Below are 25,472 nucleotides of genomic sequence, written 5' to 3'. Positions count from 1 at the left end.
CTGAAATTTTAGCTCTCACACACACTACTGAAACGCTCTCACATACACTACTGAAATGCTCTCACACACACTACTGAAACGCTCTCACACACACTACTGAAATTTTACCTCTCACACACACTGCTGAAACGCTCTCACACACACTACTGAAACGCTCTCACACACACTACTGAAACGCTCTCAGACACACTACTGAAATTTTACCTCTCACACACACTACTGAAACGCTCTCACACACACTACTGAAATTTTACCTCTCACACACACTACTGAAACGCTCTCACACACACTACTGAAACGCTCTCACACACACTACTGAAATTTTACCTCTCACACACACTACTGAAACGCTCTCACACACACTACTGAAACGCTCTCACACACACTACTGAAATTTTACCTCTCACACATACTACTGAAACGCTCTCACATACACTACTGAAACACTGTCACACACACTACTGAAACGCTCTCACATACACCACTGAAATTTTAGCTCTCACACACACTACTGCAACGCTCTCACACACACTACTGAAACGCTCTCACACACACTACTGAAATTTTAGCTCTCACACACACTACTGAAACGCTCTCACACACACTACTGAAACGCTCTCACACACACTACTGAAATTTTACCTCTCACACACACTACTGAAACACTCTCACACACACTACTGAAACGCTCTCACACACACTACTGAAATTTTACCTCTCACACATACTACTGAAACACTCTCACATACACTACTGAAACGCTCTCACACACACTACTGAAATTTTACCTCTCACACATACTACTGAAACGCTCTCACATACACTACTGAAACACTCTCACATACACTACTGAAACGCTCTCACATACACCACTGAAATTTTAGCTCTCACACACACTACTGAAACGCTCTCACACACACTACTGAAATTTTAGCTCTCACACACACTACTGAAACGCTCTCAGACACACTACTGAAAAACCAAGGCATTTCAGTTGAACAGGAAGGCATTTCAGTTAAACAGGAAGGTGTTTCAGTTGAAAAGGAAGGCATTTCAGTTGAAAAGGAAGGCATTTCAGTTAAACAGGAAGGCATTTCAGTTGAACAGGAAGGCGTTTCAGTTAAAAAGGAAGGCATTTCAGTTAAACAGGAAGGCATTTCAGATAAACAGGAAGGAGTTTCAGATGAGCGGGAAGTTGTGTCCAGACCAGGAAAGTGAAGGAAAAAGTGGTACACTTCAAACCACTACACAGATGTCTACTCAGCAACCTGCTAGTAGCCTAAGTGAAGCAGCCGCATTACTCAACAGTATATTAGCCTCAGCAGAGACCATCAGAACTTTGTCAAATGCCACAGTCGTGGGGCAGCAACCTGTTGCAAGTACCAGTGTGGACGGACTGGATAGTCACTTAACATCCCTCTTTCCCTCACATCAACGTAGCAGCTTGCCCATGCCAGCGACATCTACAGCCAGGAGAGAATGTGCACCTGCACCACGTTATCAAACTCGGCAATGCTTCGGCAGCTGGACATCAGGGACCAGAAGAAAAAGGTAGTTACAAAGTTTAATGCGTTTGTATTCACTTGCCTGAAATAGGGCCACATGTAATATAGTCTGATATTTAAGAATATACTGAGGGCCAGATTTACTAAATGGGAAAAAATAGCACAGTTCATAGGTGTAGTTAGCTTTACGGGTGCGCTATTTTCTAAACCACTGAGTTCATTTTGTATCAAGCCTTAGTAAATCGGTTTGCAGACTTGCTTTACCCCATCTACCCATTCCATATTTTGTACATTAAGAAACGAACTTCCAGAAATGCATTTGTCACAGGGTCAGTTGCAAAAAATTCCCGCAAAAGTTACCGTGTCTTGCACGCAATATTGTCACTGCGTTATCTTTTAAAATACCAACAGTATTTTATTTCGTTCTCTTTTTTTACGCGCTGTCGCAAAGCGTTTGTAAGTCTGGCTCCTATGTACTGCAATACCTTAGTGTAACATATTCCTATAATGGCAAAGTTTCCAGTATTTTAATTTAATTTATATAATTAATTTAAATTATTAATTAAATGTAATAACAGACTGCCACTCATTATCACCCTACCAAGGCAGATACTATAATTATATAGAATACAATACAATACAGTATATAAAATTAACCCTTATGTTTGCCTAACTACAACAATTTTGTCTATGAAAGCATTCTGTGTAGAGGTTTGGATAGTGTTCTGCTGTCTTTATCTCAGTGTTATTAGTTATCACTTGCTGTTGTTTATGGTATCTAATAGTTATATTTATATTTCAGAGCTATGGCCCAGCAGCATGACCATTTCAACAAAGGTGTTATACTACTTCCAACTCCATCATGGGGAGTAGTGTGCAAACAAGGTTCAAAATTATGGTTACACAAACATGGGCACATCCTCAGTGCTTTTGAATTCCAGAAGACCTGGGACAACCGAACTGTCGTGAAACACATCAAGGAAAGCTTTGGTGAACGCATTCCAGAGGATGTCAGGTAAAATACTATTGTTTATTGTTACTGTGTGTATTCATGTAATGACTTGTACTTAAAGATAATATACCAAAGTAAAGAAGTTTAAAATATTATTCATCATTATAAAAACATATGGACTATACCAGTAGAATTTAAAAGTCATAAAAGCATACACAGAAACAGAACAGTATATAATAAAATATTTAACTAATTAGCAATTGCTGTTGTCCCTATTTATTTTTTATAGCCTCGAGTTTCTAATGGCTTGTGGCAATAAGCTGGTGTCTCCAAAGCTCCAAGATGGTCAGGAGCTGAATGGGATGCTGATCCTAAAGGTTTTTAAAACCAAAGCCCTCTATGTAAGGCCATCAAGGACACTTTTAGTAAGTTCCTAAAAGAATGAAAAGTAATCATGATTTGGGAAAAAAACATGTCAACAATTGGGCTTCTAGCAAAATAGAATATATTTATTTAAAACAAGTGTTTGGGAGCAATCAATATGCATATTTCTTATGTTAATCCTTTTAAGATAAGCTATAATTACTTGCTTTTGATATATGTTTTTGGTCTTTCTCTGTTGAAGAGTGAATCAGATGAAGACAAAGATCCTTCTTACATCAGCTCCAAATCAGCATTAAGCAGTTGTGCAACTGATAAGGACAGTGACAATGATTGTTTTGAAGTTGATAGTTCAAAAATCAAACAAGACATGAGCAGCCAAGTCACTACAAGGTTAAGAAGTCATGTTAAAGGTGATAACCCTGGCACTAGCAGTGATGAAGAAGATGATACTGGGACCAACTGTATTGGAAGGAGTGTTGGTAAAAGGCGACGAGCCAAACAAGGAAGTGATGGGAACAGCATTTGTGATGAAGGCTACATGGCAAGAAGTGATGACAAACCTAGCACAAGCAGTCACAGCAGAGATTTCAATGCAAGAAGTAAAGACATCCCTGCCATTAGTGTTAATGATGAAGATTATTCTTCATATTTAACTCTCGTGGCATCGCTTTCTGGCGATTCTTCAGATGATGAGGATTTAAATCAAGCTATAATTGCAAGCTTGGAGAATCAGATGTGAGTAACAAACATACAGAATTTGAGTTTGAGAACTGATTAGATTTCCAGAATTGTCAAATCAATATAAAAATTTTAAGCTTTAGATCTCTATGTGTGTGACGCATATTCTCGAATTCTGTAACATGACTACATGGCTGATATATTTTATTTTCTGTTTTATTTTCTTTTTTTAGTGCAGAAAACGTCCCTGTTCAAGAGATACTGCTGGAACTATCAAGCAAAATTAGCACAAAACAGCAGTGCAAATTTAATATAAATCGCTCTGCTGTGTGGGAGGGAGCCTTGCGTGGTTTTCAAAGGCTATCTTATGATCCCAACTTGATGATCTGTGTGAAATTCTCAGATGATATGGGGAAAAATGAGGAAGGGGTTGATTTAGGTGGGCCAAGGAGGGAATTCTTGAGACTATTGATGGACACCATTGCCAGGTCAGCCATGTTTGAGGGGAAAGAAAACTGCAAGAACTTGGCTCTTGACAGTACTGGTAATTACCTATTCTTCTAAGATTAATAGTGGGAACAGTTTAACTGATTTTTACAGGCAACATTACTGACAATTTTGCTTTTCCTTTTATTCTGTTGCTTTGCAGCTCTCAGAGGGGACTGGTACTACATCTCTGGCCGAGCCATTGCAGTGAGCTTGGTACATGGTGGTCCACCACCTAACTTTCTGTCACCAACAGTATTTTCTCTTCTGGTTGGAAATTCAGCAAATCCAGCCCTGGAAGACATAGCTGACCTGGAACTCTTCGAAAAAGTCAAAAAGGTCTCTATATGTTTATTTTATAAATCTTATAGTGAATTTGAAATTGTTTGTGTTACACTTTTCTTTTGCAGGGAATGTTTATCTCGATCAGTCTGGCCATTGCTGAATGCCAACTTTTTATATGTTGCTGCTGTATTAAACTAAGACTCAGCAGATAAGGGTAGACGAAAGAGTATATTTTCTTATTTTTTCAAGCACATTGTAAACTTATTTAAAAAAAATATGTGTAGTCATTTGACTTCCAATGTACGCTTGGGCATATTGTGATTGTGTAGACCACTAGTGGCTGGGTTCCTTCTAATAGGTTATAAGACTACTAAGTAACTTCCATAACAAGCCCTTCCTCTGCTCTTTGTGATGCTAGATATCTCAAAGTACAACCCTTGAGGACCTTGAAAAGTCAAAAGAACCTCTGCTTGATTACTTGGCCAATGCAGGATGCCTGAGGCCTATGCGTTCACTAAGAGACAGGGATCTGCTGGTACATGATATTGTCATGTTTCAGGTCATCCACAGGGTTCAAGGTCCATTTCAAAGGTATTTGGGTATTCTGTGTTTTTCAGATTAATTAAAATGGTGATAAAAATCTTACCTATTAATCAACATGGCCAGTTAATAACCTAGTACAATTGACTGCGCCAAATTGATAATATACAATTAACTTAGAAGCATGAAATTGCAGAATTATTGAATAAAATTTCTTTGTGCTGTTTAACCAGATTTTGTGAAGGTCTGAAAACTCTTGGCGTTCTCGAGAAAATGAGGAGGCATCCAGACAGCTTTCGCCCTCTTTTCTGCTATGAGCCACATATGCTGACTGCTGACCAGGTAGATGATCTTTTCAACATTCATCTATCTCCAGAAGGAAGCAACAGAAGAGCTGCTGAGGAGATGGTTGTTACCTTCTGGAGAGACTATCTCCAAGACGCAGAAGGTAATTGTCACTTTAGTGCACAATAAATAGATGTAACGATTTATAGGTTAGCATTTCTGAAATCTTTATTTAAAATAACATACTCATATAACAATAACACCACATGACCCTCTTGGTTGTAGTAACATTTGTACATAGTTTTTGAGACTATGGAAAGATGAAAAGCATGTTCTATAGTCATTGCAATAACAGTCATTAAGATTCTTGCTTTAGATTAATACTCACTGTAAATTTATGTTGGCCAAATGAAATAACCTTTTAACACTTTTATGCTTTTTGTTTTGCAGAAGAAGAAGGACCTTCCAAATTACAGAAGATATTGGCCTTTGCAACTCGAGCAACTGCGGTGCCACCTATTGGCTTTTCCCCAGCAACCTCGATTGAGTTCATTCATAGAGGAGACGATGACTTCTCTTCTACACCAATTTTCCCTCTTGCCAACACGTGTGTTAACTGCATTAGGCTGCCACTGCATGTTTCATACCAGCTGTTCAAGGAGAAGTTTGATTTTGCATTAGGTAACACTTACGGCTTTGGCAGGGTATGAACACATTATGCTGGAGGAGTTTGCGTGTTTCTCTTTTGTATTGGTCTCTCTACTGATTCAAAGTGAGTATTGAGTATTAACTTGTTAAGGTTTTAATATTTCCAAATTTACCTGCCTCAGTCAAATTGATGTTTTAAGACATCAATTTGACAAGAAGTGATTGTTCTTCAGAATTCATACAGGTAGATACCAATTGTTTAACAGCACTTCAGAAATTTATTTAGATTGTTGAGCTTGAATATACAAAATTTGTGTCACTTTACTCATTTCATGTGTATGTGCATCTGTTTTTGATTTGGTTGTCTGTTTATTCTTCTGCCTGTGTCAGTTTCTGTTTGACAACAGAGCTGTCATTTTATCATTTTAAAGAAAATGGTTTCTACATGTTAGTTTCGATCAGATATGTTTTCTGAAATGTTTTTTTTTTATATTTTTATATTTTTTAATTTTTGCAAAATATTTGATTTAATGTAGAAGGTGTAAAAGTGAAGAAAACACATCTATTCCATGATTTCCATCATTTTCTAATGGATTCACTTGTTGAATTATGTTCATTGCAGTCTCGTTTATGTTGATATCAATATCTGGAATATTGACATTATTGTTTGTTTGAAGTTCTGGTAATGGCCCTTCTTCATCAACGCCATAATAGTTATCAACATGAAAAATGTCATTTATAAACGACAGGATTCCCACATTGTTTGTGACACCTGTATGCCACAGCTGAAGAGGGGTCTGTCCTCCTTGTGTAGAGAGACCATGGTTGTTCCACTGATTGACAAATTCTGTTAATGCTCTTTCAATCCTTGGCAAATAAACATAATGCAGACAAAAAAGATGTAGCTCATTCAGTGAATCCAACATACCCTGTTCTTCCATAAAGTCAAAGATATTTATAAAGTGTCTTGATACAACTCTGTTGACTTCTGCCCACAGTCTTTCAATTCTTTGGTTATGTACTGAAACGCCTGTAATAACACTGCCTACTCCTCTTCTCTGTAACATAAAACGAGCAACCTGTATATTTTCCATACCATGATCACACCTGACCCTTAAGGACAAACCAAAGTTTTGTATTCCTTCCAAAAATAATGACAAGACACTTGAGGCTCTGTTATTGGATAAGCAACGTAAGTATATGATAGTTCGGCTGAAGCCATCAACACAGCCATGCAGGACCAAGCGCCATCTAATCAACTTGTGGTTGCCATCAAAATGCCTGTTGAGAGATCAGAAAGCATTACTACAGTTCGACATGTTTGTTCATATTATTTAGTAGTGAATTCCTGACCCTGTACTTAAAACTAGAGGTTTCATTTTGTACATTTACTTCAACAACACCACAACTCTCTCTCACACACACGCACACACTGGCATAAAATGTCTTTTTCCACACTACGTTTACCTGGCACAATCGATGTTAGAGATTAAAATTGTGACGTGAAATAAAGGATTAAACAACTCAACATTACATACATTATGTAATGTTACTCATACATTAGACGACATTTAAATTGATCTACTATGAATTCCTCAAATATTTAACATACTCATAGCAATTTCAGTTTTTGTGGTCACTGTTATTTTTTTTTATTATTATTATTACCTTATGCTGATTATATAGATTAACTTCAGTAATGTTTTGAATGAAGGACCTTTAATTTTGATGTATTGTGTCAATACTTTAAAACACAAGGCCTGACCATTTGTTTCAAACCAGTGAACTTACCATAAGTGGTTGGGGGCCTGAACACTATAGATCCTTCGCCTTATCGCATGACGACGTCTAAATGCACGTCCAATAGGATCCACTTCCTGTAGACTTTGTCTGACCCTCCAACGTTGAACTCTTAAGCCACGAGATCTCAGACTTCCAAGAATGTATACTTCCCCTGCATTTGGAGTGTTCTGTAGGATATCCGTCACAAGGCCATTCAGTTCTTGATTTGAAATATCCACATAGCTTAATGGCTCAACTCCCAAAGTTTGTCTGTGTCTGTAATCAAATCAAATCAAATCACCTTTATTGTCACGTCACATGTGCAGGTACACTGGTACAGTACATGCGAGTGAAATTCTTGTGTGCGAGCTTCACAAGCAACAGAGTTGTGCAAAATACAATAACGTGCAACAAGCAAAATATAAAAATGGTTAATCTAAAAAGTAATAAATATATGTACCATATATAAAGGTATATACATTACTGAATGTGTGTACTAAATATGTTTTTCTACGTGTGTGTGTGTGTGTGTGTGTGTGTGTGTGTGTGTGAGTGTGTATATACATGTTTTACAAATGAAATAGAGTAAACAATAAAATAAGATATATAAAATATAAAATATACAGAGGTAGGTATGTGCAAAACAGTGGCATTAATGTACAGTATGGAGTGCATAATGTTGAAGTTCCAGTAGTGAGGGTGAGGTGTCTATGACGTGTTCAGCAGTCTGATGGCCTGGTGGAAAAAGCTCTCTCTGAGTCTGCTGGTTCGGGACCGGATGCTGCAGAACCTCCTTCCTGATGGAAGTAGTCTGAAGAGTTTATGGCTGGGGTGACTGGAGTCCTTGATGATCCTCCCCGCTTTCCTCAGGCACCGCTTCCTGTAGATGTCTTGGAGGGAGGGAAGCTCACCTCCAATTATCCGTTCAGCACACCGCACTACTCTCTGGAGAGCTTTGCGGTTGTGAGCGGTGCTGTTGCCATACCAGGTGGTGATGCATCCGGTGAGGATGCTCTCAATGGCACAGCGATAGAAGGTCCTGAGGATGCGGGGGCTCATGCCGAATCTTTTCAGTCTCCTGAGAAAGAAGAGGCGCTGCTGCGCCTTCTTCACTGTCTTGTTTATGTGTACTGACCACGTGAGATCCTCAGCCAGATGTACACCAAGGAAGCGGAAGCTGCTCACTCTCTCCACAGCGGCGCCGTTGATGGTGATGGGGGTGTGTACTCCTCTGCACCTCCGGAAGTCCACTATCAGCTCCTTTGTCTTTGCGACGTTGAGGGTGAGATGGTTGTCTTGACACCAGTGGGTCAGGGCGCTGACCTCCTCCCTGTAGGCCGTCTCATCACCGTTGGTGATAAGACCCACCACTGTAGTGTCGTCCGCAAACTTCACAATGATGTTGGAGTTGTTAGTGGCCGTGCAGTCGTAGGTGTAGAGTGAGTACAGGAGAGGGCTCAGTACACACCCCTGTGGAACACCAGTGTTCAGTGTGATGGGGGATGAGGTGGTGCTGCCCAGTCTGACCACTTGGCGTCTGTCAGACAGGAAGTTAAGGATCCAGCTGCAGAGGGAGCTGCTCAGTCCTAGATCCTGCAGTTTCCTGTCCAGCTTTGAGGGAACGATGGTATTGAATGCTGAGCTGTAATCTACAAACAGCATTCTCACATACGTGTCTCTCTTCTCCAGGTGTGACAGGGCAGCATGGAGTGTCAGGGCTATGGCATCATCAGTGGACCTGTTGTGGCGGTATGCGAACTGTAGAGGGTCCAGTGAGTCGGGTAGTGCGGAGCAGATGAAGTCCCTGACCAGCTTCTCGAAGCATTTGCTCACGATAGGGGTCAGGGCTACAGGTCGCCAGTCGTTCAATGAGGAGATGGTGGAGGATTTGGGTACAGGGACGATGGTGGCCATTTTGAAGCAGGCTGGGACTACAGACAGAGAGAGGGAAAGGTTGAAGATGTGTGTAAACACTCCAGCCAGCTGAGCCGCGCATGACTTGAGGACGCGGCCGGGAATCCCGTCCGGACCAGTAGCTTTGCGTGGGTTCACTCTCCTGAAGTACTTCCGCACATCCTCCTCAGACACAGTGTGCGCACTGACGTCATCCGCGGTGCGCACACTGTCCGGTCTCATGGTGTTCGCTGTGTCGAATCTAGCGTAGAATACGTTTAGATCCTCACACAGAGAGGCCGTGGTCTGCGGTGTGCTGGTTTTCCCTCTAAAGTCTGCGATCGTGTTTAGTCCCTGCCACATACTCCGAGGGTTGTCAAACTGTTGCTCCACCCTGTCCCTGTACTCACGTTTGGCTGCTTTGATCGTCTTCCGGAGTTGGTAATGTGCGTGTTTGTAGTCCGATGTGTTCGCGGAGGCAAAAGCGGTGCTCCGTGCCGCTAGCGCCGTGCGAACATCTCCGTTAATCCAGGGTTTTTGATTTGGGAAGGATTTAACTGTTCTGGATGGGACGACATCTTCCACACATTTTCTGATAAATCCACAGACTGAGTCTGTGTATTCATCGATGTCTTTAGCAGCCACGTGAAACATTTCCCAATCCGCGTGATCAAAACAGTCCCGCAGCGTAGACTCCGATTGGTCCGACCAATGGTGCACCGCCCTCAGGGTTGGAGCTTCCTGTTTCAGCTTCTGCCTGTAGGCGGGTAGAAGCAGGATGGAGCGGTGATCTGATTGGCCGAATGGGGCGCGGGGGAGGGCTTTGTACGCATCCCGGAAAGAGGTGTAGCAGTGGTCAAGAAGCCGGTCTCCACGAGTGTTGAAATGGATGTGTTGGTGGAGTTTTGGTGAGACTTTCTTCAGGTTACCCTTATTAAAGTCCCCGGTCGTGATAAACGCCGCCTCTGGGTGTGCGGTTTCCTCACTGCTGATCGCGCTGTACAGTTCCCTGAGTGCTCGGTCAGTGTCGGCTTGTGGGGAATGTAAACAGCCGTAATAATCACTGCTGTAAATTCCCTCGGTAGCCAGAATGGCCGGCACTTAACCATCAGGTACTCCAGGTCCGGTGAGCAGAAGGATTTGACCGGGTGCACGTTCGCATAATCACACCAGCTGTTGTTGATCATGAAACACACACCACCGCCTCTGCTTTTCCCAGTAAGCTCCTGTGACCTGTCCGCGCGGTGCACAGAGAACCCCGGTAGTTGTACTGCGGAGTCCGGTACCTTGTCCGATAGCCAGGTTTCTGTGAGGCAGATCACGCAGCAGTCCCGCATCTCTCGCTGGAATGAGATCCGTGCCCGAAGCTCGCACAGCTTGTTCTCCAGAGACTGCACATTAGCCAGTAATAAGCTGGGTAACGGTGGTCTGTTAGTGCGCCGTCTCAGTCGAACCAGAACGCCAGATCTTCTCCCTCTGCGTCGGCGTTTGCGGCCTCCACGGGCCCAGAACAAAGGCGTCTCAGGTGAGATGAATGGGGGTCTGCAAACGGAGGGTCCGTGTTGCAAAACTTGAACTCCGGAAAGTGATGAGAAAGTCCGTCTTTTATGTCCAGTAAGGTTTGTCGGTCGTACACAAGGAGACATGTGCTACTCGTGAAAAAATAAAGAAAAAGTAAAATTAAACACAAAAAACAGCTGTTGCTTGGGGGAGCTCGCGACGAGGCTGCCATACTCGGCGCCATCTTGGAACATATACAACTGTACAGGGTTCTTCGACTTATTCCAAAGCATGATGCAATTCTCTGCCATGTCATACCAATGGAAACAAAGTGAGACATCTGTTCAGCAGATATAGTGTATCGTGGCCGACCTGGATGACCACTCAAGGTGGTTGGGGGTAACAATCTATGGGTCACATAAGCACATCTCTGTCTAGCATCATATTCATGTAGCAAGCTGCAAAAACATCTATACAAGGATCCTAGTAGATTTGTGGCAACCCTATTATTTGGATCATATCGAGATACAGCAGCAAGAAATTCTGATAGAGTTCGTGTATGATCATCTAGCTCTCTATAAAGCCGCTCTTGTCTGATATTGCCCGTATTTTCATTTTGGAGCGCCTCAATACATTGCAGAGCACAAGTAAAAAATCGTTCAACATCTTCTTCATTGGTTCTCACCTCAAACAACAAAGAATGTATGTAAAAAATGACAAGGATCCGATGTAATTTCATTGTAGATGAGGTACTGTCAGACACAGTCTTTCCAGATTATGTGGGCAGCTAGCATATCCAGGATGCCCCGACTTGTTGCAATAGAGGCTGCTATCCTACAACAATGTTTGGATAGTCACTGATGAAGGCAGAAGATTTTTCAATTATACCTCTAACAGACTGTTGTAGACGTCACCGCGGTGTTAGCTGTGCATTAATGTGTTATTTGTTTTTCCTCACCTTCCTGTGCAGCTAAAATACCTTCCTGTTCAATTGAAATCTTCCTGGTTTTCAGTAGTGTATGTGAGAGCGTTTCAGTAGTGTGTGTGAGAGCGTTTCAGTAGTGTGTGTGAGAGCGTTTCAGTAGTGTGTGTGAGAGCTAAAATTTCACTAGTGTGTGTGAGAGCGTTTCAGTAGTGTGTGTGAGAGGTAAAATTTCAGTAGTGTGTGTGAGAGGTAAAATTTCAGTAGTGTGTGTGAGAGCATTTCAGTAGTGTATGTGAGAGCGTTTCAGTAGTGTATGTGAGAGCGTTTCAGTAGTGTATGTGAGAGCGTTTCAGTAGTGTGTGTGAGAGCGTTTCAGTAATAATGTCCCTTACGGCACCTCATAGCATACACCCCTAGTTACACACAGACATCTATGGGTGCACTAAGATTCGTCTCATGGAATGCAAATGGAGCTGGCTCCAGAGAAAAGAGGTTAAAAATATTTAACCAACTCAAAAAACTACAGGCAGATGTTGTCCTTTTACAAGAGACCCACAGACCTAGAGGTTCGAATGAACTTAAAACACCTGAATTTCCTAATGTGTTCTCAGCTTGTTATAATTCTAGACAAAGGGGAGTAGCAATTTTAATACATACAAATATTAATTTCACAGTACCCGATACAGTTATAGATCCAGAGGGCAGATTCTTAATCATTAAACTATCTATACTTGATAAAAAGCTATGTATTGTAAGTGTATATGGTCCAAATGCTGATGATCCCTCATTCTTTCATGGTTTTTTCAGTGCACTCTCTGAACACTTAGATGGCTCACTTGTTCTTGGAGGCGACCTCAACCTTGGACTAAATGAAGAAATGGATAGGCTCAATACAGCAGGAACTCAGCGTAATTGGCAGTCCACAAATATAATCAAACACTATATGAGCGACTTTGGTCTTTGCGATGCATGGCGCTCCCTTCACCCCACCAGTAAGGAATATACTTTTTTCTCACATGTTCATCACTCCTACTCTCATCTGGATTATTTTTTGGTCAGCAGCTCACTGATATTTCAGACACTGAGATTTACCCTATAGCTGTCAGCGATCATGCTCCTGTATCTTTAACACTAATACACAAGAATAATACTACGCCAAGTAAAAACTGGAGATTTAATACATTACTACTCAAAGATGAAGACTTTATTAAATATTTTAAAAAAGAATGGACTCTATATTTAGACTTTAATGACACTCCCGCAACATCAGCTTCTGTTTTATGGGAAGCAGGGAAAGCTGTGATGAGAGGTAAAATAATTTCTTTCTCATCACATAAAAAGAAAGAAAACAAAAATATTCAGGAGTTAGAAAAAAACGTCAAATCCCTAGAAGAAGCATATATGTCACACCAAAATCAGGAAACATTGAACAAAATATGCAAAACAAAACTAGAATTAAATGAAATAATTAATAAAAAAAAATTCTAAGTACAAAGACTACGCTTACAAAATTATGAAATATTATGGTAATAAATCCAGTCAATTTCTAGTGAACCAGCTAAAAATAAATAAATAAAAAACAACTATATGTGCTGTTCAAGATTTATCTGGGAATACAATATACCCAGAAAACATAAACAACATTTTCAGGGATTTCTATAAAACGTTGTATTCACCACGAATAAACCCATCTAAAAACGAAATTGATCAGTTTTTGGACAACATAACTCCAATATTATTAGACACTGAAGCAATGGCACTGGATTCGCCACTGATGCCAGGTGAACTCCAGGAAGCCCTGATAAGTATGCACAATAATAAGGCTCCAGGTCCAGACGGCTTTCCTGCAGAATTCTACAAAGAATTCTGGACGATTCTAGCACCAGTTTTTTACAAAACGTTGTTGGAAATCAAAGAAAAGGGCAGACTTCCATCAAATATGAATTCTGCAAACATTAATCTCCTGCTAAAACCAGGCAAAGACCCTGTATATCCCTCAAGCTATCGTGCGATGTCCCTTATAAATGTAGACCTTAAAATAATCTGCAAAGCTCTCTCAAAGAGATTAGAGAAAATAACCCCGCTCTTAAATAACCCCGCTCTTAATTCATCCTGAACAAACTGGTTTCATAAAAGGTAGGCACTCATCAACAAATACACGTAGATTACTTAATTTAATAGACTGCACATACAGTAAAAACATTGAAACTGCAATATTCTCTTTAGATGCAGAAAAAGCGTTTGACAGAGTTAACTGGAAATCTCTATTTGCAACTTTACACAAATTTGGTTTTGGAAACTCTTTCATTAACTGGTTAAAAATATTATATAATTCCCCAACAGCTTGTGTCAAAACAAATGACCAAATATTGTCACGGTTCTGGGTCAGTGTTGACCCAGCATTTTGAGTTTCGTATATTTTGGTTTTATTTTGTATTGTGGATTGTTTTCCTATTTCTCTTGTCGTGCTGATGATGTTCTAGAGTTTCATGTTTCTGTTTATTCGTGTTTTAGGAATTGTGGTCATGTATTGTTTGAGTTCTATGTGTTATATTCTGCCTCTCAGTCTGCGTCCTTGTTTAGTGGTTTATGGTTTCCTGTTTGTTTTGAAGGAGTGTGCCTCATGTTAGTGTGTGCAGCTTTGTTCCCCCTGTCTCCTGAGAGACAGAACTCCTGTCTCTCCCCTTCACTGTTTGCATTTTTTATTGAACCACTAGCAGCAGCAATTATACAGAATACAGTAATTAAGTGCATAACATGCAAGAACGTGGAACATAAAATCAGCCTTTATGCGGAGGATGTGTTACTTTTTCTCCAAAACTCACAAACCAATCTCTCTGGGGTAATTGCATTGAAAACCTCTTTTGTAAGAATATCAGATTACTCAATTAACTGATCAAAATCTACAGTCCTTCCAATTAATTGCTCCTTCCATAGACTAAGGAGCTTGGAAAGAAAAGCGTCTGGACTTCTTTGAGTTGCTTGAAGACGTTTCACCTCTCATCCGAGAAGCTTCTTCAATTCTAAGGGTCAATTGGTGGGGAGTCCCAGATTTAAACCTAGTGGGAGTTTCCCCCCAAAGGGGGACAAAGGTCCCCCTGATGATCCTCTACCTGATCACATGAGCCAAGGTGTGAAAGTGGGTGTGGGTCACAATCAGCCAGGGTTTCGGGTGAGCTCATTGTGAAACCTGGTCCCACCCTATCATGTGATTTCCTGAGGTCAGATGGCCCAGGATGTGAGTGGGCGTTAAGGCGTCTGGGAAGGGATCTCAAAACTGGATTATAGATGGCAGACAGTTGGTTTCGTAAACCACCGCCTCTGTTCAAGGACGGTCGCTCACAGTGGACAAAAATGGTTTCTTTCACTCCTCTTTCAAACCATCTGTCCTCTCTGTCCAAAATGTGAACGTTGGCATCCTCGAAAGAGTGACCTTTGTCCTTTAGATGCAGATGAACTGCTGAGTCTTGTCCCGTGGAGGTGGCTCTTCTATGTTGTGCCATGTGCTTGTGAAGTGGCTGTTTGGTCTCTCCGATGTAGAGGTCTGGGCATTCCTCGCTGCACTGTACAGCATACACCACATTGTTAAGTTTGTGTTTAGGAGTTTTGTCTTTCGGGTGAACCACTTTCTGTCTGAGTGTGTTGCTGGGTCTGAAGTACACTGGGATGTCGTGTTTGGAGAAAACTCTCCTGAGTTTCTCTGATACACCGGCTACATAGGGGATGACAATGTTGTTGCATCTGTCATTCTTATCTTCCCTCGCTGGTGTCTGATCTTCTTTTCTGTGCATCTTTGCTGACTTTATAAACGCCCAATTAGGATAAAAACATGTGGTTATCCTAATTGGGCGTCATCCAGGTCTAAGATGACCTGGATGACTGAGAACCTTCACAGACATGCTCCTTCCATAATTCTTCTTCTACACCACTACAATAGGGAAATATTAAATATTTGGGTATTAATGTTTCTCCCAAGCTTGCAGAGCTAACTAAATTAAACCACATCCCACTTTTAAATAAAGTAGAAGGCGATCTGGCTAAATGGAAATGTCTACCCATATCACTCATGGGAAGGGTTGCCGCTATAAAAATGATGGTCTTACCAAAAATAAATTATTTATTCTCAATGATCCCAACTAAACCACCACAAGATTGGTTCAGATCTCTAGATTCATATATGTCTAAATTCCTTTGGAAAGATAAACCCCCACGTATAAGCTTAAAAACACTACAAAAGACCAAGGATAAAGGAGGATTAGAACTACCTAACTTTCAGCACTACTTCTTAGCCAACAGGCCTCAATTTATCTCAGGATGGTTGAAACGTACCTTCTTAGACGAACCTTGGCTAGATGTAGAACAAGCACTTTGCAATAATCTAGAGATTTCAGACCTACCATTTATCAGCTCAATCATCCAACGATATGAATGCTTTAAAAGTGTCAACATCAGCTCTTCTCTGACAGCATGCTGGGAGTTTCTAAAATTGATGGAGTCTTCATTAATCCCATGCAAAAGTACACCTACAACAACCCTGACATATTACAAAACAATAGTATGATAAACTTTCCAGATTGGAGTGGTAAAGGAATCAAATACTTAGAACATATATTAGAAGGAACAGAATTTTTTCCATTTGACAGACTAGTTACACAATAGGGCTTTGGAGTTGATGTCACTGGAGGTGGGCCACGCCTCCCTTTCCGCCATGACAGTAAGCTAGACAGGATACAGCTTCAACTATGGTTCGTACGTGTTGTGTTATCAGTTGCAACGTTTGATCACACGATCATGAAGGCAAGAAGCTGGATAATGGGCTCTCTTTTCATCGTTTTTCAACCTGGAGGCAACGTGAGGGATCGCATGTATCCGATATTACTAAACAAAGACGTCAGGCTTGCATTGCAGCGGTGAGACGAGCGGATCGAGTTCTGTGCAATCCCCAGCTTTTTGTTGGTTTGGTCTCTGCATCTTCTTTCCGGTGAGTTCTAAATTAATTCATATCACTATTAAAATGCTTTTAGTGTTATTTTCAATGTGCTGAGGTCATAGATAATGAGATAAAACATGCTAATGTGTGATGCTGCAGAACCACGTCATGTCATCATGTCGACTGAGTAGGTTATGATTTAGCATTATTGCAGGCAAACCAGCATGTGAAATGGATGTAACAAATCCAGACTGGGCACCAACACTGCTCATGGCCTCTAAAAACATACTAAATTGCTCTCATTGTACACTAATCCGCACATAACTTCCAGATGAATCACACACCTGTCATGTGCACTAATTTTATCTTACAGGCTTTTATTATGCAGCTGCAGAGTCTGAAGGTTCTTATTAATAATAATAAGCATAATTCGTAAACTGGTTTGCTGTGTATGCGCTGACTCCACAGACAAAGGGCTGTATCGCGACCGATTGCGCCCAGACACCAAGAAACGGTACTTTGAAAAAATTGCGTGCATCGGTAATGTGGACCCGTATGAAATAAGGAAGCGGAGTGGAAACCCAGACGACCTACCGCCTTTGTCCTATCCCGATCTTCGCATACCTTGTCTGTGGAGTCAGCGCATACACAGCAAACCAGTTTAAGAATTATTTGTGTGTTTCAGGTACTGCACTCACAACGACTGAATGAAACTGCACTGTGACCTCGTTGTGTGGACACAGCGAGACCTTCTGTCATACGCATCTTCCCTGATGTGGATTTCTGGGAACCACGTTTAAAGCAAGCACAAGACTTCTTTCTTAAAGTGTGTCTTCCTGAACTTGTTGGGAAATACTTCTCCAAACAATATGCTGCTCTAAATAGCCTGTAATGTTTCATTTTGTGGTTCAAGATTGATGCCAGCTGTGTGTTGCCATGTAAGTAGTTTGCATTTCATTTTTATGTACTTGCTAAGTACATGTGATAAGATCAAGAATTAAAAAAAACCATGTATACTATTCTTTTCTGTTTAATTGAAACTACTTCACACAAAGTACAATTAATTACAATGAACTACACATGCAACACAACAACTTTATGAATACTCAACAAGAGCAAGTTTCATTTGGCGCTGGTTTGGCAACCACACATATTCACCAAAACACAGCAAACCTTAACAATCTTATCAAGCAGTGTTGTGTTTATTTCTGCTCTGCCCTGTTCATTGCACACACAATGCTTCGTCTGCCCTTTAGCTTCCGTGATGCTGTCTGTCCGATCACCACTGTCCACATTTGCAGCTGGTACCTCAACCTCCACTTGTCCAACACAACTGCTGTCCACAGCTATGACATTGTGATTTTGTTGTTGTTCTTCTGTCAGATCTTCATCGATTACTTCTGCACGGGGCAGAATGGGATCAACAAGAAAAGATTTTTAGAATTTTAACAAATTAAATCCATTGTAAAAAAGAAATTTAAACCTGGTCAAGTTGAACTACTTGATGAACTACAAACACCATCAAGTGTGGTACCGTTTCTTACTCTTAAAACCCCAAAATTACTTTCCAAAATATACAGAATGCTTTCTAAAACAGATGAATCAATATCACTCCCTATTGCAAAATGGGAAGCGGATTTATCAGTTAACTTAGACCAAAACTTCTGGTCTCAGATATGCTTAAAAACCTTTCATTTAATTAGAAATCCCAGTCTTCAATTAATTCAATACAAAATACTACATACAGTACACTATACAGGTCATCAGATGTTCACAATGGGCTTTACATCTACCAACAACTGCTCACACTATCAAACCAATACACCAGACAATTATATCCACGCTCTTTGGTTCTGTCCACCAGTTCAGAAGTTGTGGCGCGAGATATGTGAAGACTTATCGAAGTGTCTGAAATGTAATATTCCAACTTCCCCTTTAGTGTGTTTGTTGGGCAGCTTAGATAATGTCACTACAGAAAAGAATATAGCCCATATGGTTTTCACTGCCCTGATAATTATCTAATAGATTACATTAGTCTCGATACAGCCTCTGCCACCACATCAGATCAATTGCTCTGGGCTCCTTTGATCAGCTCCATCACCTAGTGGGGGTGGGGGGTCATAGTTTGGTCCCACCTTCGCTGTTGTGATTGGTGTGGGGGTAGAGACAGGCTTGGGGTGTCGAGGGATTCGCCGAAGTTGTGGGCGGGTGGATGTATGGGGGCTCAGCCCTGGTGCAGGGTGCTGCCAGTGCATCAAGCCACCTGAGGGGGTCTTCAACTGGTGGGAGAGGCTGTTACATCTTGCAGGAGGTCTGCTCTCTCCAAGAACTCACTCTGCAGGTGGGGGAGATATAGGAGAGGTGGAGGAAGTACTCAGCGTGGGTGTCTGTTGTCTTGTGTAGCCTGGAAGATGAGTGGATGACGGGGTGGGTAACTCTACCTGGGTGTGTCTCCAGTTTCCCCCTCCAGGGGCAAGGGTACCTAGAACTGGGGTATAGAGTACACTTGGGGAGTGTGATTGTGTGTACAGGTTGTTTCCACGTTGGGTGAGTGTTGAGCCAATTGCATATGAGAACATGAGGGTGGGAATGGATGTTTGTATCTGTGTGTGCCTGTATGTTTGTGTGTATATCGATCGTGGCTCAAGAGCCTTGTAATCGGAAGGTTGCCGGTTCGAGCCCCGGCTTGACAGTCTTGGTCATTGTGTCCTTGGGCAAGACACTTCACCCATTCACGCACCACCGGGCCCGTCAGAGCGCCAGTGTCTGGCAGCCTTGCCTCTGTCAGTGCGTCCCAGGGTGGCTGTGGCTACAATGTAGCTTGCCATGACCAGTGTGTGAATGGGTGGATGACTGGATATGTAAATGTTTGGGGTTCTTGGGGACTAGTAAAGCGCTGTACAAATACCATTACCATTAATATTATATGTCAGGTCGGGTATCAGACACCACCTCTCTAGAGACATCTCAGGCCCTCCAAGGTATGGAGGCCTATCTCCCCCACCACTCCCCCTGCCAGTGGCAGACGCCCTCAGACATAGGTGCATTGGTGGTTCTTTGTGTCCGGGGATGGGTGCATTGGTGGTTCTTTGTGTTCGGGGATGGGCGTCTAGATAGGCACCGGCTCACTCCTGGTGGCTGCTTGTCAGGGCCTGGAGCCTGGGGCTCGCTCAGGCCCCTTCGGGGGTGGGGTGCCCTCGGCCTCCGGGACTCGGTCACTCTGGCACAGCTGGCTGCCGGCGGAGCTCACGGCCACGTCGCTGCAACCCCCCCTGGCTTCTCCTCCGTAGCTGCTGAGTGACCCCTCATCTGGGGCTCTCCTCAGCTCTTTCCAGGATAGTGGCGCGGCTGCCCCTCTGTTGGTTTTCCTTGGTCTCTTGTGTTCTGAGGGCCTCTGGATGTCTGGAGTTTTGATCTCCTCCATACCTGCTTCATGCCCTGGTGGACGGGGCTGTGGCTCCCCACACCATCTAACAGATCATTATGTGTAGGAACCTTTTAAAAACAAGCGGATTCATGCTCCCAGGTGTACACACGGATGCTCCAATCATCAATCGCTTGGTCGTGAGGGTGTCACCGCAGCTTCTCACACTGCGCACGCGCAAACACAAATGTCAGCGAAAAAGACGGCGCAGCACGGCAGTGCAGCATGTGATCTGGACACAAGCGATGGAGGCACAACTTGTAGATCTATGGCAAGCTCACCCGAACCTTTTCAATGTGGCCTCACAAAATTATCACGACCACAACAACCGTGAAAGTAGTTGGATTTATACTGCTGCTCAATCACAGCTGCCTGATCAATGTTTTTTATTAGCAATTTAGCAAAGTTGATGGCGGTGGTGTGCATGTCTATGTGAGTGAAAGACAGAGAGGGAGAGCGAGTGACAGAATTTCTGTTATGACCTTCATTTTATGGACGCACAGTGTGAGCACTCAGGTCGCATCAGAGCATCGGGCCGTATAGTGTGAGACCCTGCATCATGACCTATGAACTTCTAACCCCTGCGCGTCAATCGTACAGTTTGAGCAGGAGCTGAACCGCGCGACTGAAAAAATCGCGACAGGCGGGGGGGGGGGGGGGGGGGGGGGGGGCATGAATCACTTATAATATTTATTAACTTTGAACTTATTTATCACCTTGCTTACGTAAAACAATCACATGATTACCACTGGGACCACTGTTGCCATTACCCACCACATCTCCTCGAGCTCTTCTCCCAGTTCTTTGTACTTCTTGTGTTCCTTTTTCCTGATGTTTCTATCCACTCAGTCCTACATTTGTCACTACAACCATCTTCCTCTGCTCGTCCACCACTGCTATGTCTGGTTGGTTAGCCATCACCCGTTTGTCATTCTGTGTCCATAAGCCCCAAAGGATCTTTGTTGGATCATTCTCATACACCCTAGGGGGCGTGTCCCATTTTGACCTCAGGACTTCCAGGCCTTACTCGGCACAAATTTTCCTGTATACCATGCCAGCCACTTGGTTATGGCGTTTCATGTACATTCTGCTTGCTAGCATCTTGCATTCGGGGTTTTGTCTGGTGTGGCAGACCCCAGCCTCTAGGGATTTTGTATATAGAGCTTGTTACTGTGCTGCCATGATTAGTGTCGCTGTGATAAATGCACTGGTTATGGTAAATGGACTGGTTTTTATATAGCGCTTTTGTACTCTATCATGAGCACTCAAAGCGCTTTACACAACTTATGCATTCACCCAATCACACCCATTCGCACAAGCACTTTTTCATTAGCTGTTAACTAGTGCTTCTTAACTAACATTCACACACACATTCATACTCTGATGGATGCATTGGAGAGCAACTTGGGGTTAGTATCTTGCCCAAGGATATTTGGATGATATTTGAGAACTTGTGCAAATATGGTGTGGGGGTTGGAAACTTAAGGTGATTTGGCACGCTGTACATGTACCCTGTACCTGCCCCTTGTCTTTTTGGTTTTCACTAGGCTACCCTCACGTGGGATTATTACTCATGTTACATGTAGCAAGCTTTTCAATATAATTGTGTGTGTGTGTGTGTGTGTGTGTGTGTGTGTGTGTGTGTGTTGATCTTGTGTGGTTACCTTCTATTGTGATCCTAAGGACCCATCCCTTTCTCTACCTCCTCACCAAGTCAGCCACAGTTTCCTGCTTTCCAGGACAATCCTTAACCCAATGTAGGGGTGGGCGGTATAAACAGTATACGGTACAAACGATATAAATTTGGCTAGATGATGGTGTCATCGTCAAGCTGTGCCTGTTTTTGTTGAAAGCATTGCAGCGGTTGCAAACAACATCATCTGCAAATTATGCCGGGTGACAGTAATAGCAAAGAGACGAAGCACTTTTGGAATATGAGGAAAGCCAAAAACTGCGCTTCCTCCACTTCCCTACCATTGATTCATTAATGCCGAATTCTCTCACAGTTGCTCTATTCCCATGTTGTTGCAGTATATTAATGACTAACCTTGTATTGTGGATGGATTATCTCAGTTGTTCTCCTGACTGAAGTTTGTTCCGTTTAGAGCATCCTGCCATGCAATTGCATTTGTCCCTAACCACCAGAAACCCTCACGTTAACTTTTATCGAGTGTAAAAAAGTTAGCGTTCATCCTTCAGCTTCACTGTGCTAATGTTATGCTAATGTAGCTGTTTTGCTAGCGATCAGGTGGCAGATCATTATATACCAGCTAGTGCAACTTCAGCAACCCTAGAAACGTCACTGCTTAGTTTTCTGTCTTCATTTATGTTGGAAGTGATAGCAGAGCTGTACGTTTGAATTTTTTCAAATATCTCTCAGTCAGAACATGCTATATCATGTTTAGGTTGAAACTAGCGAGCTAACTTCCTTCTAACTGCGTTGAATTTGATAAATTCTGTTTTCATGGATGCCTGGACGTTAAACTTAATTGTTACACCTGGTAAAGCAGCAACGCTGATCATTTTATTAAAGATGAAAGAATTTAGACATTTTTTAACTCTCAGTGATGCCGCAGTGTTCTTTTGACTTTGGGACCTGAAGCTGACCGAGTTTTGGACCCAGATTACTCCGCGAGGCTCCTGACTATGGTAGCCGTAATGCTCTGACAATCCATCAGGCCGTGCGGCTTCATAGCTTGCCAAAGTCGTACTAAAACTTTTTTGACATATTTTTGAGCACTGTGTACCACACAAAATCTGTTTGAGGTCAGTAAGCACAACCAGAATTCATACATAAGGCACACTGTCAATTTTTGAGAAAATTAAAGGATTTTCAGTGTGCATTTTAGTGTGTAAAATACTTATACAGAAGAAAAGACTATATCGCGATATATATTGTTACCGCACATGCTTCAAATTATACCGTGATATGGATTTTAGGCCATATCGCCCAGCCCTAACCCAATGTTCTGTGTCCCCACAGTAACAGCCTTCATTATTTGTCTTTACATGTTCTCTTCTTCCTCAATCTCTCTGCAGCCATCCCACATCCTGCAGTAGTTCATGTTTGTGATGTCGGCAATGTCAGCTGAGCCATGCGGGGGGCTGTAGCTCAGGAGGTAGAGCAGGTCACCTACTGATTGGAAGGTTGGTGGTTCATTCTCTGGCTCCTCCAGTCTGCATGCAAAGTATCCTTGGGTAAGATACTAACCCCAAGTTGCTCTCCGATGCATCCATTGGACGCATGTAGTTAAAAAGCACTAAGTATAGAGAAAGTGTTTATGAGAATTGGGTGAATGTGGCATGTTGTATACAGCACTTTGAGTACTCAGGAGAGTAGAAAAGCACTATATAAGATTCAGACCATTTACCATGGGTAGTTTTGCTTTAGTTTTCTCTGTTTTCCTTTAAATTCTATTTATGGTGTTTAGTCCCTCAGTTTTAACACCTCAGTGTACATCAGGAAAAACCTGGTTTGACTACCATTTCAATAGTTTCTGGGTTTTTCCAAGGGTAGCTGCATAGGCAAAGACCACTCTCAATAACTTGTGATGCAAATGCACAATAATCAGGCCTAAAGCATGACAGAAACTGCTCAGTTCAGGAAAAAGCTTTAAGGGTTACTTCAAGCAGACTTTCAAAGGGTAATGTTAAAATTACCATCTACATGAAAGCTTTTTGGTATTAAAACTGCATTTTATACTTAAACTCCTGCATCGTAAATACAGCTCTAGTATTTGTAACAAATCAAATTCAAAGTCAGTTAAAAAGACGTCATCATGAGGTTTTGTTTTCACCTGTTTTCAATCTCGTTTCCCTGTTTTTCGATGCAAATCAGTGGATTGTCAGTGTTTGTATGAAACATGAAAATAGAAATCTTTATTCTACTTTTTATTCTACTTAAACAAACAGCCAAGATAATATTAGACCTCTGCATTACATTAACTATCGGTGATGATCAATATTTTATTCATTTTTTATAAACCAATCTTTTCAATATACTTTTGATTAAATAAAAGTTGAGAGTAGAACTTTGCATGAAAATCAGGCTGCACGTAATTGTAAAGGAATAAACAAGCAATGTGTGTTTTCAGCATCTCAAACTGTCCTTTAACAGCTTTAACCGTTTTCTATGGTTTCAATTCTGCATGTAAAACCACAACAGTTACTTCCTCTTTTGTTTCTATGAAGAGCTATACAGTGAGATTTCTCAAGGTGATAGTACATAGTGTGTTAAAGTGTGATTAATGACAAAGACCAAATATAACTGGTGGTGTTTTTCCAAAACAAAAAAGGTGATGACCACAGAGCTGCTGAAACTTGCTGCCAGTTATAAAGTAAGAAACTAACTAGTGTGAATGTCTAGTATTGTTCACATTCTTACAAGTTATTTTTCTGTTGCCTGTGTTTGTGTGTGAATGGGACATGTAGTATGAAGCACTTTAAGTGTTCAAGTAGAATGGAAAAGTACTGTATAAGAACAGGTTCATTTATTTTAGTAGATTATTACAGGATTATTAAAGTACTATTACAGGGTGATTTTGATGATAGGGTATGGCATGAAAAGGTCAAAAGAAGACTTGATGTCTTGTGTATGAGTGACTGCCAAGCATTTAGGTCCTGGTATCACATTGGCAGCAATGCCGGGGTGTTCATTCCTTGAGCAGGAAGACCATTCAATTTTGCCATTTTTTGCCATCCGTACAGTGTTATCCGTAAGCTGCTGAAAGTCTGGCCCTATAGCTGGCTACTCACTGGCTACTCCTTTGGCTTGGTGCTCACCTGCAGGTCTTGAGGCCGGCTGCTAATCCTGATCCTGAGGCTCTTTTACACTCCAGAGTTGGCTGATGCTCTTTGTCCTCTTCAAACTCAGTGACACACTCTGAATTTTCAGAAATGTGATCCTCGCATTCTGAAACTTTTTCCTCTGCATCACCATCAAAAACCCCTGTCTCTTTCAATAACCACTGTAAGGCAGTCTGAACAGTGAATCACTTTGCCATCTTGATCAGTTGTGGTGGAACCACAATGACAGAGATATAGTGTCAGATCCCTAAGATTTGTTCCCACAAGACAGAGGGTGAAATGTGTAGGAATGTGGGTGCAAACAGTGTTGGGTGACTCAATTTTGCAACAATGTTGCAACCTTGTGCAGGAAAAGCACTGGGGGGTCGTACCTGGGTCAATTCACATGCTTTACTCTCTCCTTCTGCTTCTCTCTCTCTCTCTCTCTCTCACACACACACAGGCCCAGA

General features: G+C 41.9%; 1 protein-coding gene and 2 long non-coding RNA genes across 3 annotated transcripts; all 3 read left to right on the top strand.

Annotated features, from left to right (window-relative positions):
- The first annotated feature begins 2,473 nt into the window (after positions 1-2,473).
- LOC109201419 (uncharacterized) lies at positions 2,474-3,174 on the top strand. Its single transcript, XR_002061458.2, has 3 exons — positions 2,474-2,520; positions 2,747-2,882; positions 3,083-3,174. It is a non-coding gene; the product is annotated as an uncharacterized LOC109201419 (long non-coding RNA).
- Positions 3,175-3,230: 56 nt separating this feature from the next.
- LOC109196578 (G2/M phase-specific E3 ubiquitin-protein ligase-like) lies at positions 3,231-11,097 on the top strand. The gene is made up of 7 exons (XM_019350785.2): positions 3,231-3,576; positions 3,753-4,063; positions 4,169-4,344; positions 4,709-4,881; positions 5,064-5,278; positions 10,691-10,963; positions 11,054-11,097. Exons 1-7 carry the CDS (start codon positions 3,380-3,382, stop codon positions 11,095-11,097), a joined length of 1,389 nt encoding a protein of 462 aa, XP_019206330.2. The 5' UTR covers positions 3,231-3,379.
- A 5,683-nt stretch (positions 11,098-16,780) lies between these two features.
- On the top strand, positions 16,781-17,648 carry LOC112844199 (uncharacterized). Its single transcript, XR_003216918.1, has 2 exons — positions 16,781-16,844; positions 17,479-17,648. It is a non-coding gene; the product is annotated as an uncharacterized LOC112844199 (long non-coding RNA).
- Positions 17,649-25,472: the final 7,824 nt, after the last annotated feature.

Source organism: Oreochromis niloticus, linkage group LG3 (genome assembly GCF_001858045.2).
Source record: "Oreochromis niloticus isolate F11D_XX linkage group LG3, O_niloticus_UMD_NMBU, whole genome shotgun sequence".
Classification (NCBI taxonomy): Eukaryota; Metazoa; Chordata; class Actinopteri; order Cichliformes; family Cichlidae; genus Oreochromis; species Oreochromis niloticus.
The sequence above is the reverse complement of the archived record's forward strand: the minus strand, read 5'-3'. Positions and strand labels throughout refer to the sequence as shown.

Excerpts from the sequence above, each read along its gene's own strand:
- LOC109196578 (XM_019350785.2), top strand. The coding sequence starts at position 3,380 with ATGGCAAGAAGTGATGACAAACCTAGCACAAGCAGTCACAGCAGAGAT. Across the intron at positions 4,064-4,168 it reads CTTGGCTCTTGACAGTACTG|CTCTCAGAGGGGACTGGTAC; the intron begins GTAATTACCTAT and ends GTTGCTTTGCAG. Across the intron at positions 10,964-11,053 it reads CCAGAACAAAGGCGTCTCAG|TAAGGTTTGTCGGTCGTACA; the intron begins GTGAGATGAATG and ends TTTTATGTCCAG.